At 40.0% G+C, this 24,089-nt stretch overlaps 1 protein-coding gene across 1 annotated transcript in view; it reads right to left on the reverse strand.

The window, feature by feature from the left end:
* The window catches only part of LOC142378168 (CUB and sushi domain-containing protein 1-like), a 445,101-nt gene that overhangs the window by 97,790 nt on the left and 323,222 nt on the right, over positions 1 to 24,089 (reverse strand). The window contains exons 25-31 of the mRNA XM_075462406.1: positions 23,191 to 23,347; positions 19,094 to 19,285; positions 13,378 to 13,504; positions 12,660 to 12,871; positions 8,443 to 8,634; positions 6,532 to 6,670; positions 564 to 751 (exon numbers count right to left, since the gene is read on the reverse strand). Coding sequence (XP_075318521.1) covers positions 564 to 751; positions 6,532 to 6,670; positions 8,443 to 8,634; positions 12,660 to 12,871; positions 13,378 to 13,504; positions 19,094 to 19,285; positions 23,191 to 23,347 — 1,207 coding nt within the window. The remainder of the gene's footprint in view (positions 1 to 563; positions 752 to 6,531; positions 6,671 to 8,442; positions 8,635 to 12,659; positions 12,872 to 13,377; positions 13,505 to 19,093; positions 19,286 to 23,190; positions 23,348 to 24,089) is intronic.

The following is a 24,089-nucleotide window of genomic DNA, read 5'->3' on the forward strand; positions in this document are numbered from 1 at the left end:
TTCAGTTGAAAAAAATTTTTTGTTGAAATGGAGCAAAATTAATAAGAGTAGACAGATTAAAATCTTATCCACTCTGCTCACCTGGCAACCGTGTATTGACATTTTAATAATTAAATTTAAGAAGCGCATAATTTATTAACAATGGCTGTTTTGTATCACTGTGTACTGAAACTTGCTAATATTCATGAAGTACATTTTATTTTCTAGGAAAACATTGATTTGTCCAGACAAATCACTACCAGTGCTATCTGCATCGACTACAACCACAACAAGTCATTCACCGCTACTACTATAAGTCTGCTATTGTATTGTAGCTATCCAACATCTACTAATGCAGCAACCATACTGCTACTCCTGCCATTTTACTCTACTATATACCGTAGCTACTGATATGATTTGTAGTACCAGTGCGAGATGTTTAGAGCCACCAGTACAAATACTACCTCACCAACCATACATTTTTTTACTACTGCAGTTCATTCTGGCCATTATATATCAGTGAAGAATTTTGTGACCTTAGGTCTGTTATTGTTGTGAAATATACAAAGACATGCTTCAATTACCTCTGTATTCAATGGCGAATCCAGACATGCCCAGGGAGGCATCAGATCTGAAAGCCAGGAAAAGACTGTTGCTACTACTTTCTATCCGTTCTGGAGCCTGGTTGCCTTGAAGACTCGTTAGAAGTGGCCCATTAGAGTTTTCGCCCTCGTAGATGTGCAGGAAGTCGTAACTTGGCTCCATATTGAAACTGCGATGGAAAAAAAAAAAAAATGTATAAATAAAAATTCATCAAGCAATTTATTAGGACTGATCGTATAGCTTATTAATACTTTTGTATGTGTGTGTATACAACGTCTCAGTGTATTTTCCTTTGATACAATGTATTCTATAAAAAGCATTTAATGTCTTTAAACAAATTTAAATTGTTTCTGTTGGTTCCTTTATCTTTTTGTTGACTTGACAATTGTACATCCAAAAATTAAGGAGAAAAAAAAATAAAATCTTTGGAAAAAGGAAAATTCCTCAGCTTATATTCACATCAAATAGCTGTTGTTAAACTCAATTATGAGTTTATAATGTAGTGTTTTGGGTCTGTAAGAATAAATGTACTTTCTTCTATGTTAAAAAAAAAGAAAAAGAAAAACACAAGACACAACAACAAAGAAAACACAGATCATTGTATCACATCCTGAAATGTTCATTCTTAGACCATGGAAAAAAAAAGGCCCAGTGCACTCCGAACAGTCTGCTGGCTTTTTACGAAAAAAATGGTAAGGTGCAGCGGCTCATCATTTTTCTTGTTGGTGTGCCAGTCCTGCAACAAAGCAAGGTATGCTGCAAACGCGTCTCATGGTGATTTCATGAAGCAAATGAAGAAAAGCAAGAATTTACAAAAAGGCGTTTTGCACATGTCTTCTAAAGAAACGCAGTAACTCCGTTTGGTGTGGATTTTGGGCCTAGTAATTCTGCTGCCCTACTAGATGCACAAGAATCTCTATAATACCCCCAAAGATAAGACGGAAACCCTAAAAGCAAATGACTTCTTAAAATGAACACCGTGTTATCGAAGAGGCATATATTTATATATATATATTTATATTCTCAGCGTGTGCATACATGTGTGTATGTGTGAAACTTACCCAAATATGTGCTCATAATTTTTAACACGCCACTTAAACCTCGAGCAGCTCTGAATGCAGGTCTTAAAGTTTTATAGGACCACTTTGACAGAATCTCCTCATCTCTTCGTACGTATGTGAAGACAATTGGTTCTCAGGAGGGTAAAAAACTACGAGTATAGGTATTTGTACACACTACATCTCAAGTTTGCTTAGAAGATTTGTATGTGTACAATAGCTCAGTCTCTCACCTGTCTGATAAAATGACCCAGCTCAGTGGATGATTGGAAGCCACCAAACTTGACCGCTTTCATGCCGGAGCAAAGAAAACGATAAAAAAGAAGACACAACAATGGAGACGTGTTGTGTATGAACTGGTGGACACGTACTCTGTTGGATGGAATTGCTGTAGTGTAACATATGGATTTTAACACTTAATATGTAGAAAGCTGAGCCTTTATGCCACAAACAAAGATGTACAGCAAAGTGTGTGCTTGGAGTTCTGCAGAAGGCAGTGACAGTTTCTGGTGGTAATGCATCATACAAAAAAGCAAAATTCCTATAAATATGCATTTTAGCATTTTTTTTCCTTCACTTCAAGACATCAACAAACAAACAAAAAATAGGTGTTCACTTTGACTCGTGGCAATATTTGCAAAGGGATGGGACTTGTTTAAATATGTAATCATGTCCAAAGTTAAAACACGAGCAAGGGATGTTCAAGTTTAAGCCCTGCGTTTATATCTGGTGCAGAATGGGCTTAACTGCACCTAAGCCCCCCTTTCACTGACAAAGCATTAAATGATCCATGTTAATACCTTGTGTATTAGTTATACGCTCTGGGTCTGAATACTAAAGCTGCTAAATGTCATAAAAGGAACATAAAGATCTCACAGCGAAGAATTGGACAGCACCTTAATCTTTCATGCCAGAAGAGTAAAACAACAGTGTATTAAAACTTGAGACCTGATTTTAATAAAGAGTTGTTAAACACACTTGAGTAGGTATATTTTAAGTTTCTAAGCAAAAAAAAACCCAAAAAAAACAAAACTTGTGTTTTAAATTCCAAGACTGCAATACAAGTAAGGAAATGTGTCTTCATAGAACATTTCAGTGGTTGTTTTCAGAAACAAGCAACACCTTTAGACATCGTTGTATTCACTCCTACATCACGAGTCAGATGTGGAAGTTCAGACAATGCTATTACAAAATGAGCTCTGACTTCACACGAGACACAAGAATTGTGCCATGTGTTATAAAAGTTCTGATAGAGAGTCACTGGTAACTGGGTCATACAGAATACATACTGGGTCTGCTTCATCCTTGTTTATGAAACACATTTGCAAAGAATAAGTGAAGTAATACCGAAGAAATACCAAACAACTCTATAAAAGCAAAAACACTTAATTTCAGTTCTTAAATTCCAATTTTTGTCCAGCTGGAAAACTCAAATGGGGTCTTTTTCTTCTTTTAGATAGATGGAGAAAGTCCTCCCTGCCTTTATCCCTTTTGCTACATTTGAAGATCGAGGCCTCACTTTTGCTAACTGCAGAATGTGTCTTTTAAAATATTCACCACTGGTAAAATCAACTTGAAGTGGAATAAACTCAGATCATCTGACACGGGTGGCTTTATGCTGAATCATGTCCCGTCTTTGGCCCTTCTTTCATGGGTGGTTTCAGGGTTTGAAGAGACATTCTACTGTTAGATGCTGAAGGCATATCAAAAGTTGTGTCACATTAGAACGCTCAGGCAGAAACTGACATCAACCTCTCATCAGGGACTTGGGTTCTGTTCAAACACAAACAAAAAATGTTGCACCTACTCTTTCCGTAAATGTCTTTCTTTTCCCCCAGTTTTGTTTAGTGAAATGTTCTGTTTTATGTCTTCTTGCTATTTTTTGAAATGTAGGGCTTTTTGGAAACTTTGTGTTTTTGTTAAAAGTCATTGTGTTTCATCTTGTGTTTTTGGTTTTGTTGTTGTGTTGTGTCTGATTTTTTTGTGGTGCACCTTAAGGCCACAGAACAAAAAGATAAAACCCAATACAAATCATTACACTGCTGTAGTAAATTATGTTGGAAGCAGATTTCACTGGAGCATTTAAAGGTGGGGTAGGGGTTCTTTTTCTGGAGTATTTTTTTACATATTGCTTGTAATACTCTTCACACCTAGCCTGGCTGACGCGTCCACAATCTCGATGAGATGGTGGTCTGGGAACTAGGTGTGCATTTTCTCGTATTTGAGGCGTGGTTTACGAATGCCTAGAGCCGTTTATTGGGCGCTACGAATGTCTATCAAATGACGTCAGGTTCTTCCCATGCTGCTTTGTGCGCGATTCATAGCCAATTGTATCACTTATACCAGATGACGACAGAAATTCGACGAGGAAGAAGAAAAAAAAGGAAAATAAAAGTAAAATTGCACTCTAAGCTACTTAAATTAACAACAAAGTAGGCCTATATGCTATATTCTACATGAATTTTTATGTTGTAGAGTTGTGAATTTATTTTATCAATGGAGAAATTGAGCAGCCTTGCTTTGTTGTCTACAGTAGCAGATCAACCCTCATCTTACTTTGAAGCTCCCGGCTCCCAGAAGTGACGTCAACGAAGCTTTAGCAGCAGAAAAGCTATCAGGCTTGTGTTGATGATAATAATAAACTCCTGGACTATGTACAAACTTCCAAATGCATCGTTTTGTGAGTACAGACCATATTTGTACTACTGTAGAAGTTTGGTGTCATGGCATGTGATTTTAGTGTGGTAATTTTGGAGATGCTGCCAGGGTCCGTCAGCGCTTGTACTAAGCTATTCGGGATAACTCAGTAACTCAACTGATGTTCAGCCAATATCGGAAAAACTTAGGGTGGGTTACTTGGCTGGATGTCACGGTTCAAATGACCCTAGGGTGAATCTACTCCGAAACACTTTCTAAGGCTGCATCGAACGGTAACGTTGTGTCCGCTGTCATGTTGGATTAACACTCTACAAGCTTCGGTGTAGCGCATGGACGTCGTCATCGTCTTGCTGCCCCCCCCCCCCCCCCCCCCGTTCTGTGATTGGTTCCCAAACTCTGGCAAAAATAAGGGCGGTGGTTTCCAGGCTGACTTTGCAGTGAGAATGAAATCGAGCGCAAAGCAGCATGGGAATTCCCAGGCTACTTCACACCCCCATTGCAACCATTTAATTAAAAGTTTTGACACAAATATGAAAAGTTTTAGTGGCCTCTAGAACGTACAATCTAGGAAAAACACTATCCAATCATACTGAACGGAACGTTAAAGATGATTGGATTTTGATGCGTCTATCAAACTGCAATCTGCTCCTCCCTCCCCCTCCTTCCTGTGCGCGTACCCTTCTTGGTGAACGAATTACGCGTCCAGAAGCTTGGCAGGAAGCTAAACTAGAGCCAGCTTGGCTAGCACCTAGCATTATTAAACGTATAGTTAGCATATACTAAATACTAAATACGGCAACGATCCATGCTTGCTGTCAGAACAGCGCTCGTGCACCTTCATGCTCGTGCATGTTCATGTACTCTAGAGGCGTGGCTTCGGGGGGAAAGTGAAGAAAAGGTTTGGGACTTTTTACCTGTGTATTTTCAAAATGCAGCTTCGCTGGACTCAAAATCCAGAATCTCCTACCTTACCTTTAAGGCAGATGCAAATACCTTTTCGAAGTTTTTCCCCAGATAAACTGGGTTATTAGTTACCTTAAAGCAGTACTCTGGTTCTTTTGAAAGCGGGCTTGTACTTAAGAGCAGTCAATATCTATTTCGTCGATTTCGCAGTAAACTGCAGTAAGAGCGATCTCAGTTTGGACAAGAGGAAGGATTCCTGAGGGGGCATAAGACAGTTGTTTACTTTTCCAATTCACTTTCTGAACCACAACCTGGTTCCAGTGTGTTGACAAATAACCCAGGTTGCAACACCATGTCATAACATGGACTGCAATTCACAGACCTACTCCAGAAATCTGTCTGATGCTAACCCACTACAAAAATAAAAAAAACAGCTCATGTTAAATTTTTTAGGTTTGAGTGGGATTTTTTTTTTGTAGATGGCAAAAAGTTGCTCCTCCGTTGATCCTTCTCTGAGTGGCTTTTAGCTTTAGCTCATCCATCAGGAAACCATCTGACAATTCAGACAGAGAGTACTTTGACTGCTGTCTACTGCAGTAAAGCCACTAAGCACATGACATGAAAAAAAAAACAACTGTGGTACTTCAGCCAACGCAAATTTAGTTATATGCAGTACTACTGTTACAGCTGAGCTCAACCGTGCATATAACCGTGCTGACTTTCTGAAATCTGAATGTAAAGAAAACAAACAAAAAGCCATGAAGGATGATGACGATGATGATGATGTTTCACCTCATGCAAGTCGAAAAAAACTATTTTCAAAAGGGCTTTGATCAACCACCACCCTCTGAGCTCAGTTTCCCAGGAAATTCTTCTCAGAGTATTTGGACAAACTCATTAAAGACTGATCATTGCTCCTCCCTGATGCGTTTACTGCAGCCCTACTGCCGCAAAGGTGAAGAAAAAACTAAAGCAAAACAACACTTTGTGTGGAACTTCAAATTACAGCTTTTCTTTCAAACAGCACAGTTTAATTTGATGTGGTTTTGCTTTGTCAGCGAAACAATGTATCTTCTTGGCAGGTACACTTTGGATTAAATCATACCCGGTTTTGGCTTTGACTTCCATGTCCACATATTTCCTAAATATTCCAACATACCTGGGCCGCCCCTTCCACATGAAAAGATATATTGGGAAAGGACGAGGTCACAGGGGGAAAACAGTGACCTCCATTCGTCCGCTAAAGCTTCTGAACATACATGTCAGGAAAGAAGGAAGTGGTCGACTCTTTGCAGCTACAGCACAATGTTGTACATTTAGCTGGCGCTACCTTTTGAAGATGAGAGCGATGACAAAGTCAGGGTTGACTCTGATTCTCCAGTCGCACTCTTTCCCAGGAGGGTATGGCTGGGGGTAGTTCGGAGACAGAATCACACCAGAGGAACCGCTGACGTTACCCCCACAGGTCGCTGGAATTAAAATTGAAAATGAGAGGAAGAGAGGCAAATATGATAACAAAGTATCAGGTTTGAAAGATAACGACTTCTGATTGACCACTTATTGAACTCCCACTGGTCAGCAGAGTGGAAACAAGTTATTTAGTGATAGAAAATATGGCAGAGGTTGGTTAAGGGAGAGAAAAATCTCCCCTTGCATATAGATATATCCGCAACAGGTAGCTGTAGATGGTGAAAGCGAAAAAGAGATAGAGAGCTGGTGATATTTTGCTAAAATGTATGGAGCTGGGAGTAGTTTGAAGCAAAAGAAATTATCCCCCAAACAGTCCTGTTTGCCCACATAGCAAAGAACAGATACTGGCAAGAGAGACAGAAAGATGCATTCAGGCAGTTATTTGGTGGTGTGAAGGAGGAGTTCGAAACATGCAGAGGTGTCTTGGGGGTGGCAGGGGTGTGTGAACGGATTATATTCAGTGAAATAGAGGTAAACAAAGGCATTAACAATTGCAAATCACTCACAGAAAGAAACAAAACACACTGGTTTAGACTGTTATGTTTAGTGTTGTGTAATACGTTAAATCTTCTGAGCTTTTGAACATTGAAATTCCCCTCCCGAGGTAAAAGTTTAGGGAAGGGATACAGGGTAGGAAGCATAACAGAGGCAGATTTAAGCAGTACATTTTATCTACAGTCGAACTAAATGCGAGGTCATTGGCAGAGGGTCAAAGGCACTATCAGAAACAAGAATTAATGTGTTTCACAGGCATGGTTACAAGGCAAACTCTACAATGGACCTGGAGGACCTCTATTTAGTGCTGGGTGATAAATAAAAGGAGGAAACTATAAGGCTAAACAATAAGTCTTTGGCCCCCTGCTGCATGCTGGCAGATGGACAACATGCTACATGGCACAGAAACTTTCCCAAGTTAATTATTTTTGTAAATGGATGACCCTGAATAAAATTTTTTTTAAAAATAAATCACATTTTTAACATAATTTCCGTTGATTTAAGGTAATCTACTCTGATCGACTAACCGTGCACTGAAATGGATGTTCTTCAGGAAAAAGAAAAACATTTCTCCATTTTAATACACAATTTAGACATTTAGTTGCTACTGCAGCAAAATGCTGTCGTAAAAGAGTGGGAAGAAGAATCTGTGAATGTGCCACTGCTTTTTTAGATTGTTTCTCTCATTGCACTGATTCAGATATCATGATATTTTTGGATTAAAAAAAAAAAAAAGGCGCTTGCAGGTCTACAAGTCACTTCCTTTCTTTACAAAGGAAGCCGAGAATAACCAGTGGAGTGAAATAAAGGAAGCATAGGAGAGCTTAAAAAAAAAAACTGCAGCAGAAGAATGTGTGTAAACTGGCAGGGGATTCAGGAGCTCACTGGGTTACAGAATAACAGCCAGTAGGCCAGATGGTAGTGGTAATGGAGAAGGAAAAAAGCAGACAAAATCAGGATTTTCAATACATATGATACAGAGACCCAAACACAGCTAACTCCATCAGTCTGTGATGGTACAAAAGTTTTTTTTACCACCCCTTTCCCTCACGAACACCTGACCCACTATTTCATTCTATTGAGATCAGGATAATTCAACTTTCACTTGAGCAAACAGTAAACAGTGAACGACATTTAAGCATCCTAAAATCTAGAGCCTCATTCATGTAATCATTCCTATTTTTTTTTTGTTGTACACCCTATAAGTCTACAGTCATCACTGGTGCGAACACAATTAATTCAACCTCTCGCGGTCCACAGATTACTGTACACCTACCCATACATGTTGGAGGGTCAGGTTGCCAGTAGAATCTGTTATCCATCCGCACACAAGTAATGGTATCTTGGCCTTGCAGCTGATAACCTGGGTCACACTGGAACGTCATGCTGTCACCTGGCTCTTTACTGTCACCATAGCGAGAACCATTCACAGGGATACCAGGGTCATTGCAGGTTGTCGCAGTTGTGGCTGGACAGTGAAAAAAAAAAGACAAACAAATATTGACATACTCTCGGTTTAGAGAAAGAAGAGCACTGTCATCAGTAATGGCTTGGCAGAAGCAGTAGATTAAGTAAACATGTATTTACGGTAGTAAAAGTCGCTTTAGTATACATCACTGAGTAAATCATAATTCGGCTTAAAGTCATTATACTGACAATGACTGACCAAATTATTTTCTTCCTAATTACACTAACTCAACCTGAACGGTGAGCCATTCTGTGGTTGTTCCCCCCAGGTGTATTAAAAAAATGACTTAATTTTTGTCTTTTTGCATTTATATTGTCAGCTCTGTATTTGAATTTAGCAGTGTGCTTGGATGGGAAAACTACATTTTTACAACAATATTGCTACAGCTCATATATATATATTCTGCTGTATGTTACTTCTTTTAATTGTCTCTCGACTTTTCTTACACAAATACAAAATTTGTGAAATTAAGAAAACGATGCCTAAAAAGGGTCTTACAGCTGACAGTGTATATAAATATCAGAGTGAAAATCAATCAATGAGGTTCAGAAAATTGCCAATGAACTTGCTAGACAGGATTTTTCCAAAGCATAGATCCAGGGAAGTATACAAGAAAATGTATGAAGCATTTCAAAAGCCAAAATGGTAAGCAGCCTCCATCACTGTTAAATGAGAAGAAGTTTGGAACTACTAACATGATTTCTACATCATGTTGAGATCAGGGAACTTTGCAGATGGATAACCAACAGTGCAGCACTCCACCAATCAGGCTTTTATGATAGAGTGGCCAGACAGAAGCCATTTGCTTGATATTTACAGAAATGCACATTAATAACTGTTAACATGGAGCAAAGACTGACCAAACGTCCAAACGTGTAAAAAATTTAGGCACTGAGCATTACTTCATTGATATGTACAAAAATCCCTAGAGTGGCAGTGTCATTCTGAGGAGGTGTTTTTCCATGCCTGGACACGACCCAGAACAACTTAGAGGAACCCTGACATGATTTTTTTCTTGACTGATCAGGATCTCAGGTTGGAATAAAGTTTAAATTTCATGAGCCTTTGTCACCCTGCATGTTGAAGACCTGACTGATGGACCTTCTTGCTTGTAAGGTACAGAGGTGGAATGAGGGGTTGGCAATCAGTGCACCTCTGAGTGGGCAGAAGAGGTAGTACACTGAATCAAGATGTCTGTGTTAGGACAGCTGACCTGACTTATTGCAAAACACTGTTGGTACTGCTGAGCCAGTTTGCATGATCAAAGTGGTACAATTGAGGCTTAATTCGGACATCCTTTTTGTGCCAATATAGCATGACCTCTATGTGAAAAGGGGTAAGAGGACATTGGCCGAAAGCATATGGTCAAGCAACACAGAGGAGTAAACAGCTGTGCAAGAGTCCTAGTCTGGACCAAGTCTGGTAGAAGATCTCTGGAGAGACCTGAAAATGTATCTCTACTGATGTTTTGCAATGGATCTGCCTGAGCTTGAATGTGTCTGCCAAGAAGAAAGGGAGAAACTTACAAATGGAAGGTTTGCAAAGCTCTCAGTCCCAGAGCACCTGTTGCCTCTGCAGCCAAAGTCAAACCAAGTACTAAGTTGAGGTCTGAATACTTTAGTAAATTGGATATTTCAGTTGTCCAAAAACATGCATGTTAAGTTAATTGGTGTCTCTAAAATGGTCCTTGAGTGTGAGCATGTATGGTTGTGTGTCTTGTTTGTCTCTGTGTGGCCCTGTGATGGACTGGCGGCCTGTCCAGAGTGTACCCCGCCTCTCGCCCAGTGACCGCTGGGATAGGCTCCAGCCCCCCCACGACCCGACCGACGGATTCAGCGGGTATAGAAAATGGATGGATGGATGGATGGATATTTCTGTTTTCATTTTTGCTACATTCCTCTTCATTCCCACTGGCCTTGCAGTGGCACCCAGAGAAACTTTTGTTACGTGTCAACTTCATCTTCTTCATTGTTTTGATTGACTTCACCTGTGAAGGTGAGGATATACTGTGAGGCATGACAGTGGAGGCTTACTGGGTCAACAACAACATTGTAATGTATAAATTGACAATAACTCGGTTACCTTTTTTATTAAAACTAAACTCATAATCTTTGACACTCTTTTGTCAGTCTGCATTTTATGTTGCAGTCTGTGAGCCGGGTGATGATATTTTTTAGTCCAAAAACATGTATTATGGGGTTTATATACCTTGGGCACTCATAATTATGGCACTGCATTTTGTATTTTTGTATACATTCTTTTACAATTAACCTATTCCGGCTGCCTAGAAGACGAATGATAAGCAATTTTTGGGAAAAAAGCTACTACAACATTTCTACATGCAAGCTGGACTGAATTATAGTCACACTACGCATATGAAATGATCCTTTACAAATAGTCCAACAGCTGGTGCATGGCTAAACAAATCATTATCATCTTGTGCTTCTCAAAGAACATACTATACTTTGTTCAACATATACCTGGACAGAGGGGAAAGTGAAAAGACAACATGAGAGAAATCTGTAGGATGGTCACCCCTGCTCAATAAATCCTGGAACCTTTTTCCAAATAAACGAGGGCAATGCTTTCGTAAATCAACATGGAGGCAAAAATAAGGAGTCATTACCATAATAATATAATAGAAGTGCTTTGATTAGCATGTTAGTGAGTGTAAATATTTATCGTTTTAAATATGGGGTGAATGGAGCGATGAGGTGACAGAGAAAGACACATGTAAATATGTCGATGTAAATTTCCATGAAATTTTAAGTCAGTTATGTGTGTTGGAGTTTACATGTATTCACACTAAAGCAGGCGGATGAACTACAGAGGAGTTAGAGTTGGAACAGCTCAAGAGGGAATTGTATAGGTAGAAAATGGTAAAGTTGAACAAGCATCATGAGGTGTATTTCTGTGTGTAAAGCAGTGTCAAATGAAAAAAAGTGGAAAAAAGAGAATAAGAATTTTGGTAAAAGTCATACTTACACGCATACATGTTCTTATTGCACGTGCCACTTATTTAGATTATTTGCTTATTGGTGAACTGACCTTTGTCCCTGGTATTGGGGCATTGTTTACCCATCTTTAATCAATTGTTTACATGTGGAGATCACTGACTGTAACTCATTTTAATATTAAGTCACTGTCACAACATTCTGTCAATCTCGCTGTCAGTGCTACAGTTATGAAATGTAATTCTGCCCAGTCAATGAGAGATTATAACTATGACTGTGTCCCACAGTAAAACAATTATATCACATTAGTTTTAGACTTAGTTCTGTTTTATTCTTTCCTTTCTTCTTATTCTTAAGGTTTGGTTTAACGTAGACCTTTACACAGAAATAACCACATGTGACACAAAGCTTTTCTGACATAGAGCACCGAGGGCAAACTTCTGTCATGTGCATGTTTCGCCACATTTCACCAGACATTCTTTTTTTCCCCCCAAAAAAAATTCTTAACTTTGCTCACAAAGATCAAAAGTAGAACAGCAGCAATGGGTTGTATTTAGTGCACTCATTGAAAATAGTAATATATATATACATACTGTATATATAAAAAAATCAGTCGTAGCAAGCACAAAAGTGTGGTATCCAAAATCAATCTTGCTTTCTGGTGTTATGTCATCTGAGATTAAGCATGACACAGTGTTTTGTTCACAGTTGTGTAATACAACCAAAATTGAGCCACAACTCTCTGGTGGGCTCCCCTCAGTACTCCACTTAGTGAGCCTGCATCCCAAGGTCATATATTAAATGCTTTGTTTGATTCTTTCATTCGAGGTTTTCAGAAATCTTGTTAAATGAAGTATTAAAGTCAGATTAATTATCCGTTTGCCAATATTAATAGGGTTTATATATTAACAAAAAAAATATATGAGTTTTCTAATTAACTCATTTAATTACTAATGTAGTAATTGGCTTTTCTTTGTAAATAGAAATGTGGTATTAAGTAGGGCAGCCTCTAAAATGAGTGATTTAGTAGAATCATGTAAGTAGTTCTGATTAAGACATCAAGCAACTCACTAGAAAACTGTATAGAAAATCCTTGCTTGCTGATGAAATAATCAGAATCGAACTGCAGTGTGAGTACGTTGAAAGTTGAGTGGATATCTTCAGGCAAGGCTGGCCCAGACCATTCTTTTAACAGGATCCCACCGTCTGACAGTCCCGATGGACCATCCCAAACTCTCAGAATATCATGGTCGACCTCCGTGTCAAAGACAATAAAATGGAGGCTGGGAAAACAAACAAACAAAAAAGTCAGTTTTTAACAGTAATGGCAGTAAATTGATAAATAATATGAAGCACAGCTGAGGACAGATCCACCGCACTAGCAGACGTGGAAGTACAACCATCAGCAGTTGCCACAATGTGATGACTAATGTGCTGCACTCCTAAACACAGCAGTAGCTTTCACACTAAGTATTCATCACTTATTATCACTTATTAGTGAATATATCATAAGAAAAATATCAGGTAGTTTCTTTTTTTACTCTTTATGATGCCGCTATTATTACTTATGTAAATCTGATGAGGTTCACAGCCAGCAGGCAGAAACAACAAAGCAGTTCTGTGACTAGGTGTTAGCCCCTTTTTTTCCCTTCCCCTTTCAATAATCCTTCTTCACACCTTGCGTCGCCATTGAAGGTAAGATATACATTATGATAAGTTCAATTTGATAGTATTGTTATGTGCTGCTCAATAGTCTAGTTAAGTGTATACCAAAAGGTCTTCTAGTCACCTGATAGTTTTGCCTGTGTCAGCCTCTATCGTCCAGGTACAGTGAAGGTTGTTGTCATATGGAGCAGGGTATCCAGGAGACAAAATCCGTCCAGACACGGCTCCAGTTATGTGACCTCCACACTCCGCTAAAAGGACAGGAGAAAAGGGGAAGCATGGATTAGAGGCAAGCCCACTGTTAGATTGTAGAATTCTTGCAGTTTACCAAACTTGTTGCAAACTCTGTTGTAGATATGATTGGTGATGCAGTGGTTCGAACCCTCGCCTTGCAGAAAAACCTATTCCTGGTTCGAACCTTATCTGGTGAACGTTGCACGTTCTCCTTGTGCATGTATGACTATACTGTAGAGGTAAAACCATGACAGTGTATTTTATACATCAGTTTGCACAAGTGTTTGCACAAAGTGTTCATGGATTTTATCATGATTCTTAAAATTAGAGGGGATCACAGTTTTGCGGTACCAAAATGTGACTAACGTCTTGAGTTGGACGGGTCTCAAATTATACCTTGCGCTGAGCATCAGCAAGTGAAATAATGTGGGAGGAATGGATTCAGCTGTACTCAGTATCGGTTCTGATGATGTAGGACAGTGGTTCTCAACCGGTGGGGCCCGCCCCCCTGGGGGGGCGCGGACACACTCACGGGGGGGCGCGAGTAGACTACAGGATGAGGGAAAAAAAAAAAAAAAAAAAAATCACGAAAATTCCCTCCTCGAAAATGCAAGAAGTTGGACTATTGTTTGACTAGTTTCATTTAAAATTTACCAGGGGGTAGTATTTTGAGCCTGCGACGTCACGTCACGTCACGTCACGTAACGTAACGTGTCGTGGGGGTGGGGCCGTGAAGGGGGAGGGGTGGTGTCGGGAGGAGGGGGGGCCCCAACTGCAATGAACCATCTTAGGGGGGGCCCCGCTTGCAAAAGGTTGAGAACCCCTGATGTAGGACATTAAAACTGTAATTTGTATGCAAGGTTGGTGGCTTTTATGCCTTAAGACGCTCTCTTTAGGTTTAGCAGAAGCACAGGAGAGAACTGGATTAAGAAAACAAAAAACGTGGCCATTTTTTACCGTGTTCTGTTGAGAGGGACAGAGGAGTGAGAACACAATAAAAGGTCTGAGAGCAGATGTGAAATCAATATGCTACTGTATTACATAGTATCCATGGTAGCTCACTGAGCCGGAAGATCACTGCTGATTAGGAAACATTTTGCTAGAGAGAGAGAGCCATATATATGTGTAATTTGTGCTTTTCTGTGAGTTAAGCGGGCATTGTAATTACCACCCCATAATGCACAATATCAGGACAAGGACAATCTACTGCAGTTGCATTACCCTGAGAGGAAAGCACACAAATACACATATGCACGTGCACACGAAAACAAAGGAAGTAACAGATAACCACACAATTATACACAAGGCCAGAAACGCACTTAAAACTGTTATATAGTTAGGCTAGAGTGCTGTACATAGATCTTAATTCATTCACCCACACATTCACCCAATAGCTGTTTCAGTCCTTGTTGGTGCAAAACACAGAAGGAAAAAGGAAGTGTTCTGCTAAGTTTTTTTTAACCTAAAAAACAGAGGAAAAGAAAGAGGGACAGACACTGAAACAGAAAAAAACAGTATATATAAAAAATATAATTTAGTATGACATGGCCAATAAGAGCAGAAATCAAGAAAAGAAATAGAAGGAACATGCAAATACACATGGAAAAAGCTGCAGAAAAAGGGTTGACTGAAACAGCTATGAGCAAGTAAGGGGAGAGAACAGCAAAAAGAGGACCACATAGGTAGACCATCACTATGTTTGACTCAATGTGGGAGAGACAGCGAAAGAGTCAGAAAAGACAGAGAAAGACAGCATGGAAACAGCCTGAGGCAAGGCCATTTCTTGATCTCCATGCTAATACGTATCGATGTGGGAGAGAGCCAGACAGGGAGAAAAAGAAGATTGTCAGAGAGGCAGAAAGACAAATAGAAAGAAGAATAAAGGTTGTTATAGAGGTAATCCAACCAGGGATCTGCCAGCAAGTATCCCCTTTGTTGCTGGATTACCTGAAATAAGGCAGTTCCAAATCAGGCACTGACTGCACACCAGTGTTGGGAGTAACGGCGTTAGTCACGGCGTTACTCACGGCGTTACTAACGGCGTTATTTTTCCAGTAACGGAGTAATCTAATTAATTACTTTTCCCATCGTTACAACACCGTTATCGTTACTGAGAATATAAAGTGCCGCGTTACTACAATTTGGTTGTAGGCTTTCGGCTACACATCAGCTACCTGGAGAGAGCAGGGGTGGGGATGATGACACCGTTGCAAATGCGATGATGATTGGCTGTGTGGGCGGATCATGCCCTGCCCACGCTGTCTCACTGCAAGCGCTGACTACTACTACTAAACAGCGACGATGGCGACGAGCCAGTGAAGTTCAAAGGTAGCGTTCTCTAACTGGAAGTACCGGCACTACTTCTCACCCGTGGAGATAAAAGGCAAGAATGTGTATGTAACATGCACGCTATGCCCAGGGAAAAAAACTTTATCCACGTCTGCCTCAAGTAACTCAAATCTAATGAAGCACCTTACATCAACCCATGCGAGTATGACACTTGTTGCTTCTGCAGCTGCTAACCCAACCCCAAGCCCAAATGCAGCTAGCGTGAGCCTCAGCGAAGGAGACGGAGCCACTCGAAAACAAACAACACTCGATTTTTCGGGTCAGAAACAGGTGACCACCATCACCATTTTATTGTCAAAATTTATGTTTTTATTTCTATGCATCATATGGCAGGCTGCAATCTATTGAGTTCAAATAAATACCGAATGTTCTAAATGACTGTATATAGTGTTTTTATTCTTCAATCAGTTAATATAAACATATTTGATGTTAAAGATGTTATAGAACGTAACAGCGTTATAGAACATAAAAAATAACGCCACAGTTACTTTGCTGAATAACTAATTACTTTTACAATGTGGTAACTAAGTTACTAACTCAATTACTTTTTGGGATCAGTAACTAGTAACTGTAACTAATTACTTTTTAAAAGTAACTTGACCAACACTGCTGCACACACACACCCACTTGCACACACAGTTTTACCCTCGTCCAGTCAAAAACACATATCCATTTTTATTCAAACTCATACAAATACTGTTTATGCATCACACACATCTGTAACAATACAAATCAACACCAGTTCATGCGTTACTGGTGGTTGCTCTGTGATAATAAGGATTCAAATTAACCAACTGTACATGCTGTAGTAAAAAGACAAAACAACACAGGCCCATAATCATGGGGAAGAAAAAAAAAAGCTCCCAAAGTTAAAGCCACGGAATCATTTGACGTACTTCTCTCAAATCTAATTAAGTGAAGCCAAGTGCCAGCTAAAGTTAAATCTGGCCTCTGGCAGCTAATCAATCTCAAAACCTCGAAAATATATTTTACCGTCTGTAAAAAGATGGTATTGATTGCACAGGTGCTGTCACATGGTGTCTGATTAGTACATTATGCTTCCAGTCAGCTCTCACAGATTATGCTTAAACTTTCTTTGCAGAAAAATATTTTAGTGTGTTTGCAAAACATTTATGTTAGAAATGAATGCTGTAAATAGCGCTTGTTTATTCAGATTTAAAGTAATACAATGTAACTTCTCAAAAAGCCCATTATGGAGCTCCCCCTACAGGCTGTTCCAAGAGCAACTCTAGTTTGGTCTCTTGCTTTGTCTGCCTCTCTTTTTCTCTTCCTTGCTTCCTCAGTCAACGTCGTCTTCTGTTTCTTCGGTGCCTCTGCCATGATAATCGTACTGACAATGTTGCGCTAGCTTAGCCTTATACCTGGGAGCGTGAGAGGGGTCTATTTGTTTTTGCGGTAGGTGTGCCAGAAAGCAAGTACTTCCGCTCAGCTCCCGGGCCGGTCCAGCAAAGTTACATAGCGCAGTTATTCCAACTCAGACCCCCGAAGGGCATAGGAGACAGGCCAATCGTAATATTAAAACTCATTCTAGCCGCACAATTTTTTTCAAGCTGTTATTTTAAGGTAGAAATGTTACATAGTATTACTTTAAGTAATTTTGATGTTTTAGAAAGAAATATGCATACCAACAGTGTAAGACCTTCAGTTATGATGAATGTCAAAGACTGAGAATAAATAGTATCTCTCTGAAAGTACTGTCAGAACAAGTTTTATAATAATCAGTAATCCTATCATTGTTAATGTGTATTGAGTTGAGTTAAGCTGTTTAATAATGAAAAAACAAAGGTCACATTTCCCAATACAGAACTAACCACTACAAACAATAAACCACTTTTCTGGTCGTTTTTAATTAGAAGCATTCAAAAAACACAAATCTGTTCTTTAGAATTAAATAAGAGGAGAGCAAATGTCCAAAAAAGTACACTCGAAAAAACAGCTGTTAAATGGTGTGATACCCATATTTGATTCGGTTTTAACTTGAATTTATTGAAGAAGCAAAAAATATAGATTAATCAATGTGATTTTTCTATCATATTGTTTTACATAGTCTTGAGTCTCTCATGACGAAATGTTCTATTTAGCAGAGGTGTGGACTTCGAATCAGATGACTTGATGAGTCGGACTCAAGTCATAATTTCAATGACTTCTGACTGGACTTGATAGAGTCATGAAGGACTTTGTCCTTCAACTCCACTCGGACTTTAATATCAATGACTTGCGACTTCACTTAGACTCGAGCCTTTTGACTTGAAAATATTTGAAATTTCACAGCAAACAAAACGCTTTGTGTCATTTTTTTTTTTTTAAGTTTCCAATACCTTGTTCAAATTGACTTACTGAAAATTAAAATAAATCAACTTTATTATTTTCCAGGCCGTTTACAACAACTATCCAGTATTCCCAGATCCACTAAAATATACAGTGAAGTCACAGAAGAGATGTACCAAGATTTACCGTGACGTTACTGGGACCCAGTTGGGACAAACAATACCTGAGGTAATTTTGTGTGCTTACCTAAATTACCAAGTGATTAACAAGAAGCGAATTTCAGTATGTAAGACATGTAGGTCGAAAATTCCAGATGGGGAGGCAACAACGTTCGATTTTGACATTTAAAAGCTACATAAAGAACGATAAGTGAAGGTTGTCACGGTGATTAGTGGGTAGTTAACATGAGCTTAATGGTTTAATAAGTTTTCTTGCTTGCTAGTTTAAATAATGGGTGCTTTTTAATCCATATTTCTATTTTTTTGTAGTCCCAGGTATTATTTGTGTTAAATGCAACTCCAGCACTTTCTATTTTTGATCAAGTTCAGTTGCACTTGCTGCTTACTTTGGCAAATAAATGCACCTTTTAAGAAGCAGTTGTTAAGGACTCAAAAATTCAAAGTTTAGGACTTGGACCTGACTCTGGACTTCCACATCTTGACTTCGGACACGAGTTGGGACTCACATGTCTTTACTTGGGACCTTGACTCGAGACTTGATTGGAAAGGCTTGATACCTACTTGTGACTTGTAAATCAGCGAGTTGTTCCCACCTCTGCTATTTACTGTGCATGCTGAGAAGAGAATGACGAGCTGAGGCTTCTGTCAAAGTCTTTAGCATAAAATAGTAATAATATCTAGTGGCTTTGACTGTTAATTCTCCCAGCTAAACTCTTGGAGAACTGTATTTTGTATACTTCTGAATTATTGATGCATAAGGAAAACGTACATCTTTGCAGGCATACTCACCAAAACAGGAGGGAAGTGGCTTGTCCCAGACACGTCTGTCACCACTAAGACAAGTCAGTGTACTGCTGCCATGGAGACTGTATCCGGGATTGCAGGAGTACAGAACAAAGGTGTTGGCATAATGACCATCATCCTGGATCTTATATCCATAATTAGGAACACCAGGCTCATCGCAGCGGACTAGGTCAAAACCTAAAAAGACACACGCACACACAGGTATGCAAACACATAAAGATTTGGTCTTCATGCCTATGGATAAATTAACAAAACAATTCAGTCCTGGATGGGAAAAGATAAGGTCCTATTCTCCTGAATCCCTCTTCCTTATGCAGAAGTTCTAAATTTGAACATACTGTGAATGCTAAAACCACCCACAGCTGCAATAAAAGCTATAGAACACTTCTTCAACTTCTAGTCATATACTTGTTTCTGAGAAATTTTAAAAATGTATAGGTCTCTCCCTATAATGAAAGTAAGGATAGTAGTGATGGTTTTGAGGAGCACAAGGAGTTTATATTTATGAACTGGAAATGTGCTCCCTGTGAAACTATGCAAATGCATCAAATTCACATGCAGCACAAATACCTTGCATTTTGAAGATAGCAAAATGTATGAAACAGTCTCACCTCAAAGACAGGGATAAACAAGGAATCTCACCAACATTTTTTTTGTGTGTATGTGTATTGGCTATACTTGCTAAACTGTGAGCTTATCATTGTCAGAAAAGGTTCAGCTATGTATGCAGTATATGAGCAGTCTTATGGCAACATTTTTAACGAACCCAAATCAGTAAACCCCACTCCAGCTGCATTTACTGCTGTGGTGTGTGCTGGTCAGAATCTTAAGTTTTATACATATCTTCAAATAGAGGTGTTTTAAATGAGTCCTGCTTGGTTCAGTGTGGTTCACAGTGAGCAACTTTTCAATGTAATGAAGTGGAAGTTGACATTTGTGTCTTTAAGTGTCAAATCATTTGCAACCATTAGACATATGGATCTCAATTCATCTTTTTCTGTTTTTGTCAAGAGTGGATGTTTTTTTATTTTTTAAATAGCCTTTAACATTGTGGATTATTAAATATTGCTGATTGGGTGGCGTCCTGGAGAGGGTGTCACCTGGGGATTCCATGGTTATTCTAGGGGAATTCAATGCCCATGTTGGCAATGATGGGGTGACCTGGAAATCTGAATTTGAATCTGAGAGATGTTTTGTTTTTGATCTTCTGTGCTCAACTGATCATCACCTGGTGGTGAGTTTGATCCATTGGCTGGGGGAGACTGCCGAACAGACCTTGTTATCCCAAAACAAGTAGTGACGGTGAACTAGAAAAGGTCTGGTGAAGGCCCCTATCTGTGAGGTCTTTAACTCGCACCTGAAGTTTTTTTTCTCACACACCAGGGATTGTTGGGGACATGGAATCCGAATGGATCATATTGAGGACCCTTCATAGCAGATGCAGCTGAGTTGTGGCCTGACGGTTGTTGGTGCCTGTCGTGGCGGTAACCAGAGGACCCGCTGGTGGACCCAGCAGTGAGGGAAGCCTTCAAGCTGAAGAAGGAGGCCTTTCAGGCTTGGTTGTACCAGGGGTCACCTGAAGCAGCTGACAGGTACAGAGTGGCTAAAAGGGCCGCAGCATTGGTCGGTGCTGAAGTTAAAACTCGGGTGTGGGAGGAATTCGGAGAAGCCATAGAGAAGGACTTTTGGTTAGTCTGGCAAACCATTCAATGATACAGAAAGGGAAAGCAGGGAAAGGCTTCCAGGTTGTGCTTGACCAGGGTGGAGAACTGCTGAACGGAAACTGAGGATATTGTCGGGCGGTGGAAGGAGCACTTTGAAGATCTCCTCAATCCAACTAGCATGTCCCCCATTAAAGAGGCAGAGTTTAAGGACTTGGAAAAAGACTCGTCCATCACCTTGGTAGAAGTCGCTAAGGTTTCTAAAAAGCTTCCCAGACGGAAAGCGCCAGGGGTGGACGAGAATCGCCTTGAGATACTAAAGGCTCTAGACATAGTGGGGCTATCGTGGCTGACGCACATCTTCACTGTCACATGGAGGTCTGGGACAATGCATGTGGAGTGGCAGACCAAGGTGGTGGTTCCCATTTGTTAGAAGGGGGACCGGAGAGAGTGATCCTCCTGTAGTTGGATCCCACGACTCCAGTGTGTTGGAGAGGAGGCTCCGACTGATTGTTGAACCTCGTACTTAGGAGGAACAGTGTGGTTTTCGCCTAGGTCGTGAAACAGTGGACCAGATCTTTACCCTTGCAGAGTTACTGAGGTGATCATGGGAGTTTGAACATCCAGTCCTCATGTTTTTTGTGGACTTGAAAAAGACTTATGACCGTGTTTCCCAAGGAATTCTGTGGGGGGTGCTGATGGAGTATGGGGTACTGGAGACACTTTAATAAACTTTCTGTATTACAAAAGCAAGACCTGTGTTCGCATTACTCGCACTGAGTCAAATTCGTTTAGTTTACAGCGCATGTTGGACTCTGCCAGGGCTGCCCCTTGTCACCGATCCTGTGTGGGATTTTCATGGACAGGATTTCAAGGTGGAGTTGTGGAGAGAAAGGCGTCTGGTTTAGGAACCGCAGGGTCGCATCTCTGCCTTTTACAGATGATGTGGTTTTGTTGGCTTCTTCAAGCCAAGGCCTTCAGCGTGCACTAGAGCGGTTTGCAACTGAGTGCAAAGCGGCCGGGATGAAAGTCAGATCTTCCAAATCCGAGACCATGGTTCATAACCAGAAAAAACGCTCTCTCTGAGTTGGGGATGAGTCCCTGCCTCAAGCGGAGTAGTTTAAGTATCTGGGAATCTTGTTCACGAGTGATGGCACGTTAGAGCAAGAGATGGACAGACGAACTGAGGCTTTGTCAGCTATAATAACGGCTCTGGTCCGTCGTGGTAAAGTGGGAGCTGAGTTGGGAAGGTGAAGCTTTCAATTTACTGGTCCATCATTTTTCCAACCCTCACCTATGGTCGCGAGATGTGTGTAGAGAACGACAGGACGAGACTGCAGATACAAGCGGCTTAAGAGTCTTAGAGACAGCGTGAGGAGCTCGGCCATCTGGGGGGCACTCAGAGTAGAGCCACTGCTCCTCCACATTGAAATGAGTCAGCTAAGGTGAGTTGAGCATTCTCGGTTTAGGAAGCCTACTTGTCGCTTCCTTTTGGAGGTTTTCTGGGCACGTCCTACTCGGAGGAGGCCCCAGGACAGACCCAGAACTCGCTGGAATATATATCCCTTGTGGCCTGGAAATGCCTCGGCATGCCCCAGGAGGAGCTGGAGAGTGTCACTGGGGAGAGGGATGTCTGGGTTTTTCACCTGAACCTGTTGCCTCTGCGACCCGACCTCGGAGAAGCGGGTGACAATGGATGGATGGATATTGGTTCTCCCTCCTTTCTCTTTATTTTTTATCTACCTTAATTTGTTTGTCCCTTCATCCAGCCGCTCTTCCACTGCAGATGTGTTATTCTCACCTACTTTAAATGACTTCCAGATAAATGTTCCTTTAATAGCCTCTTTGACTTACACAGCAGCTGGTCTTACCTTTTTAACAGGCTGTCTTCCAAGCTATTAAAAAGGAGCTTGTACATGTCTGTGCATGTTTGTGGGAGTAAAATAGTTTGTTTCAAGCATTCATATGCTCAATTCATTTTCTTGCTTGCTGAACAAAAATTACTTGGAAAACCAGTTGATCTCAACCCAGCTGTTAAATATGAAAGGAATGGGAAAGACAGGTTGGAGTGCATGACACTTGTTTTGTTTTGATATGAACAGAAGCACTCAAATATCACTTGACAGACACACTGGGCAGATCCAGGAAGTATACAAGAGGGCAATCTAACACACTTACAACCACTCTAGATTTCAATTAAAACATCTCTTCAGAAGAATCTTCATAATGTGCTACTCAGAGCATAGCAAACTACTACTTGCGTGTATGTGAAAAACTGTGTGTAAGAGCAAAGCAGTAAAAGGAGCCAGTCTTGGACAAACAGCACATAGGTTCATAAACCATGGGTGTAAAAAGCAAATAGAAAAGAAAAACTAGTTGTACTATCGCTTTGCTTTATATGATTTCATGAACATTACTCACTTGTATAAGTGAGGCGGAAGCCCTGATTGGTTCCAGAAGCATTGCTATTGAACTCCAGCCACAGGTGATTAGACGTACTATTGATGACATGAGCCATCATGCCATCAAGTGTAAAGTTGCCAAGGAGACGGGATGAAGTGTTCACTCCATCATACACCTATTGATCAAAACACAGTTGCAGAACATGAATAACACATGTTATGGACTGGACATCAGAAAGCACCTCAATGTACTGGTTACCGTATTTGAAATATGTGTTTATATTTTTTCCCACTATCAAAAGTGATGGAGCAAGAATTTTGTGCTTTTAATTAGGTACTTTAATCCTTGTATTGTGCCTGTTGTAAAGACCAGAGGCTTTATTTGTGTAGCACTATAATGTCTGTACTAAAAGAGAAGATTGTAGGCTACAGCTCTGAATGAAAAATAAAAAGCAGTTTATTCACATTAGAGGATGTCTCCAGCTGGGATAAGTGTTGTAAATTTTTGTTCATATTTTGAAAAATATTGAAAATTTTTACAGAGAAAGTCATTTGCAAGAAATGTGTTGTGAAATGCATGAACTGTGCGTGCATCTAACAAATCATCCATAAAGGCCAGAAGCCTCAGTATTTCTATTTTTTACAATATAACTGAGAATAGGGGTTTAAAACAATAGTCAGAGCCATTTGAAATATCAATAATGAAAAGAAAACAGTCAAGACAGGATAGCTTTCATTTAGGAACACAAAAAGTAATCATTGGACAGAAGTAACATTGTAAGACTAAATGTATTTACCTTTAAAGAAAATTTTCACTGATTGGAATGTAAACGTAAACTTGTAGCTGTACAAACATAAATATAAAACACAGACAAAACCACTTGAGTAATTCATTTTTCGATTAACATTGCAAGAAAC

This window comes from Odontesthes bonariensis, chromosome 1 (assembly GCF_027942865.1).
Source record: "Odontesthes bonariensis isolate fOdoBon6 chromosome 1, fOdoBon6.hap1, whole genome shotgun sequence".
Taxonomy (NCBI): Eukaryota; Metazoa; Chordata; class Actinopteri; order Atheriniformes; family Atherinopsidae; genus Odontesthes; species Odontesthes bonariensis.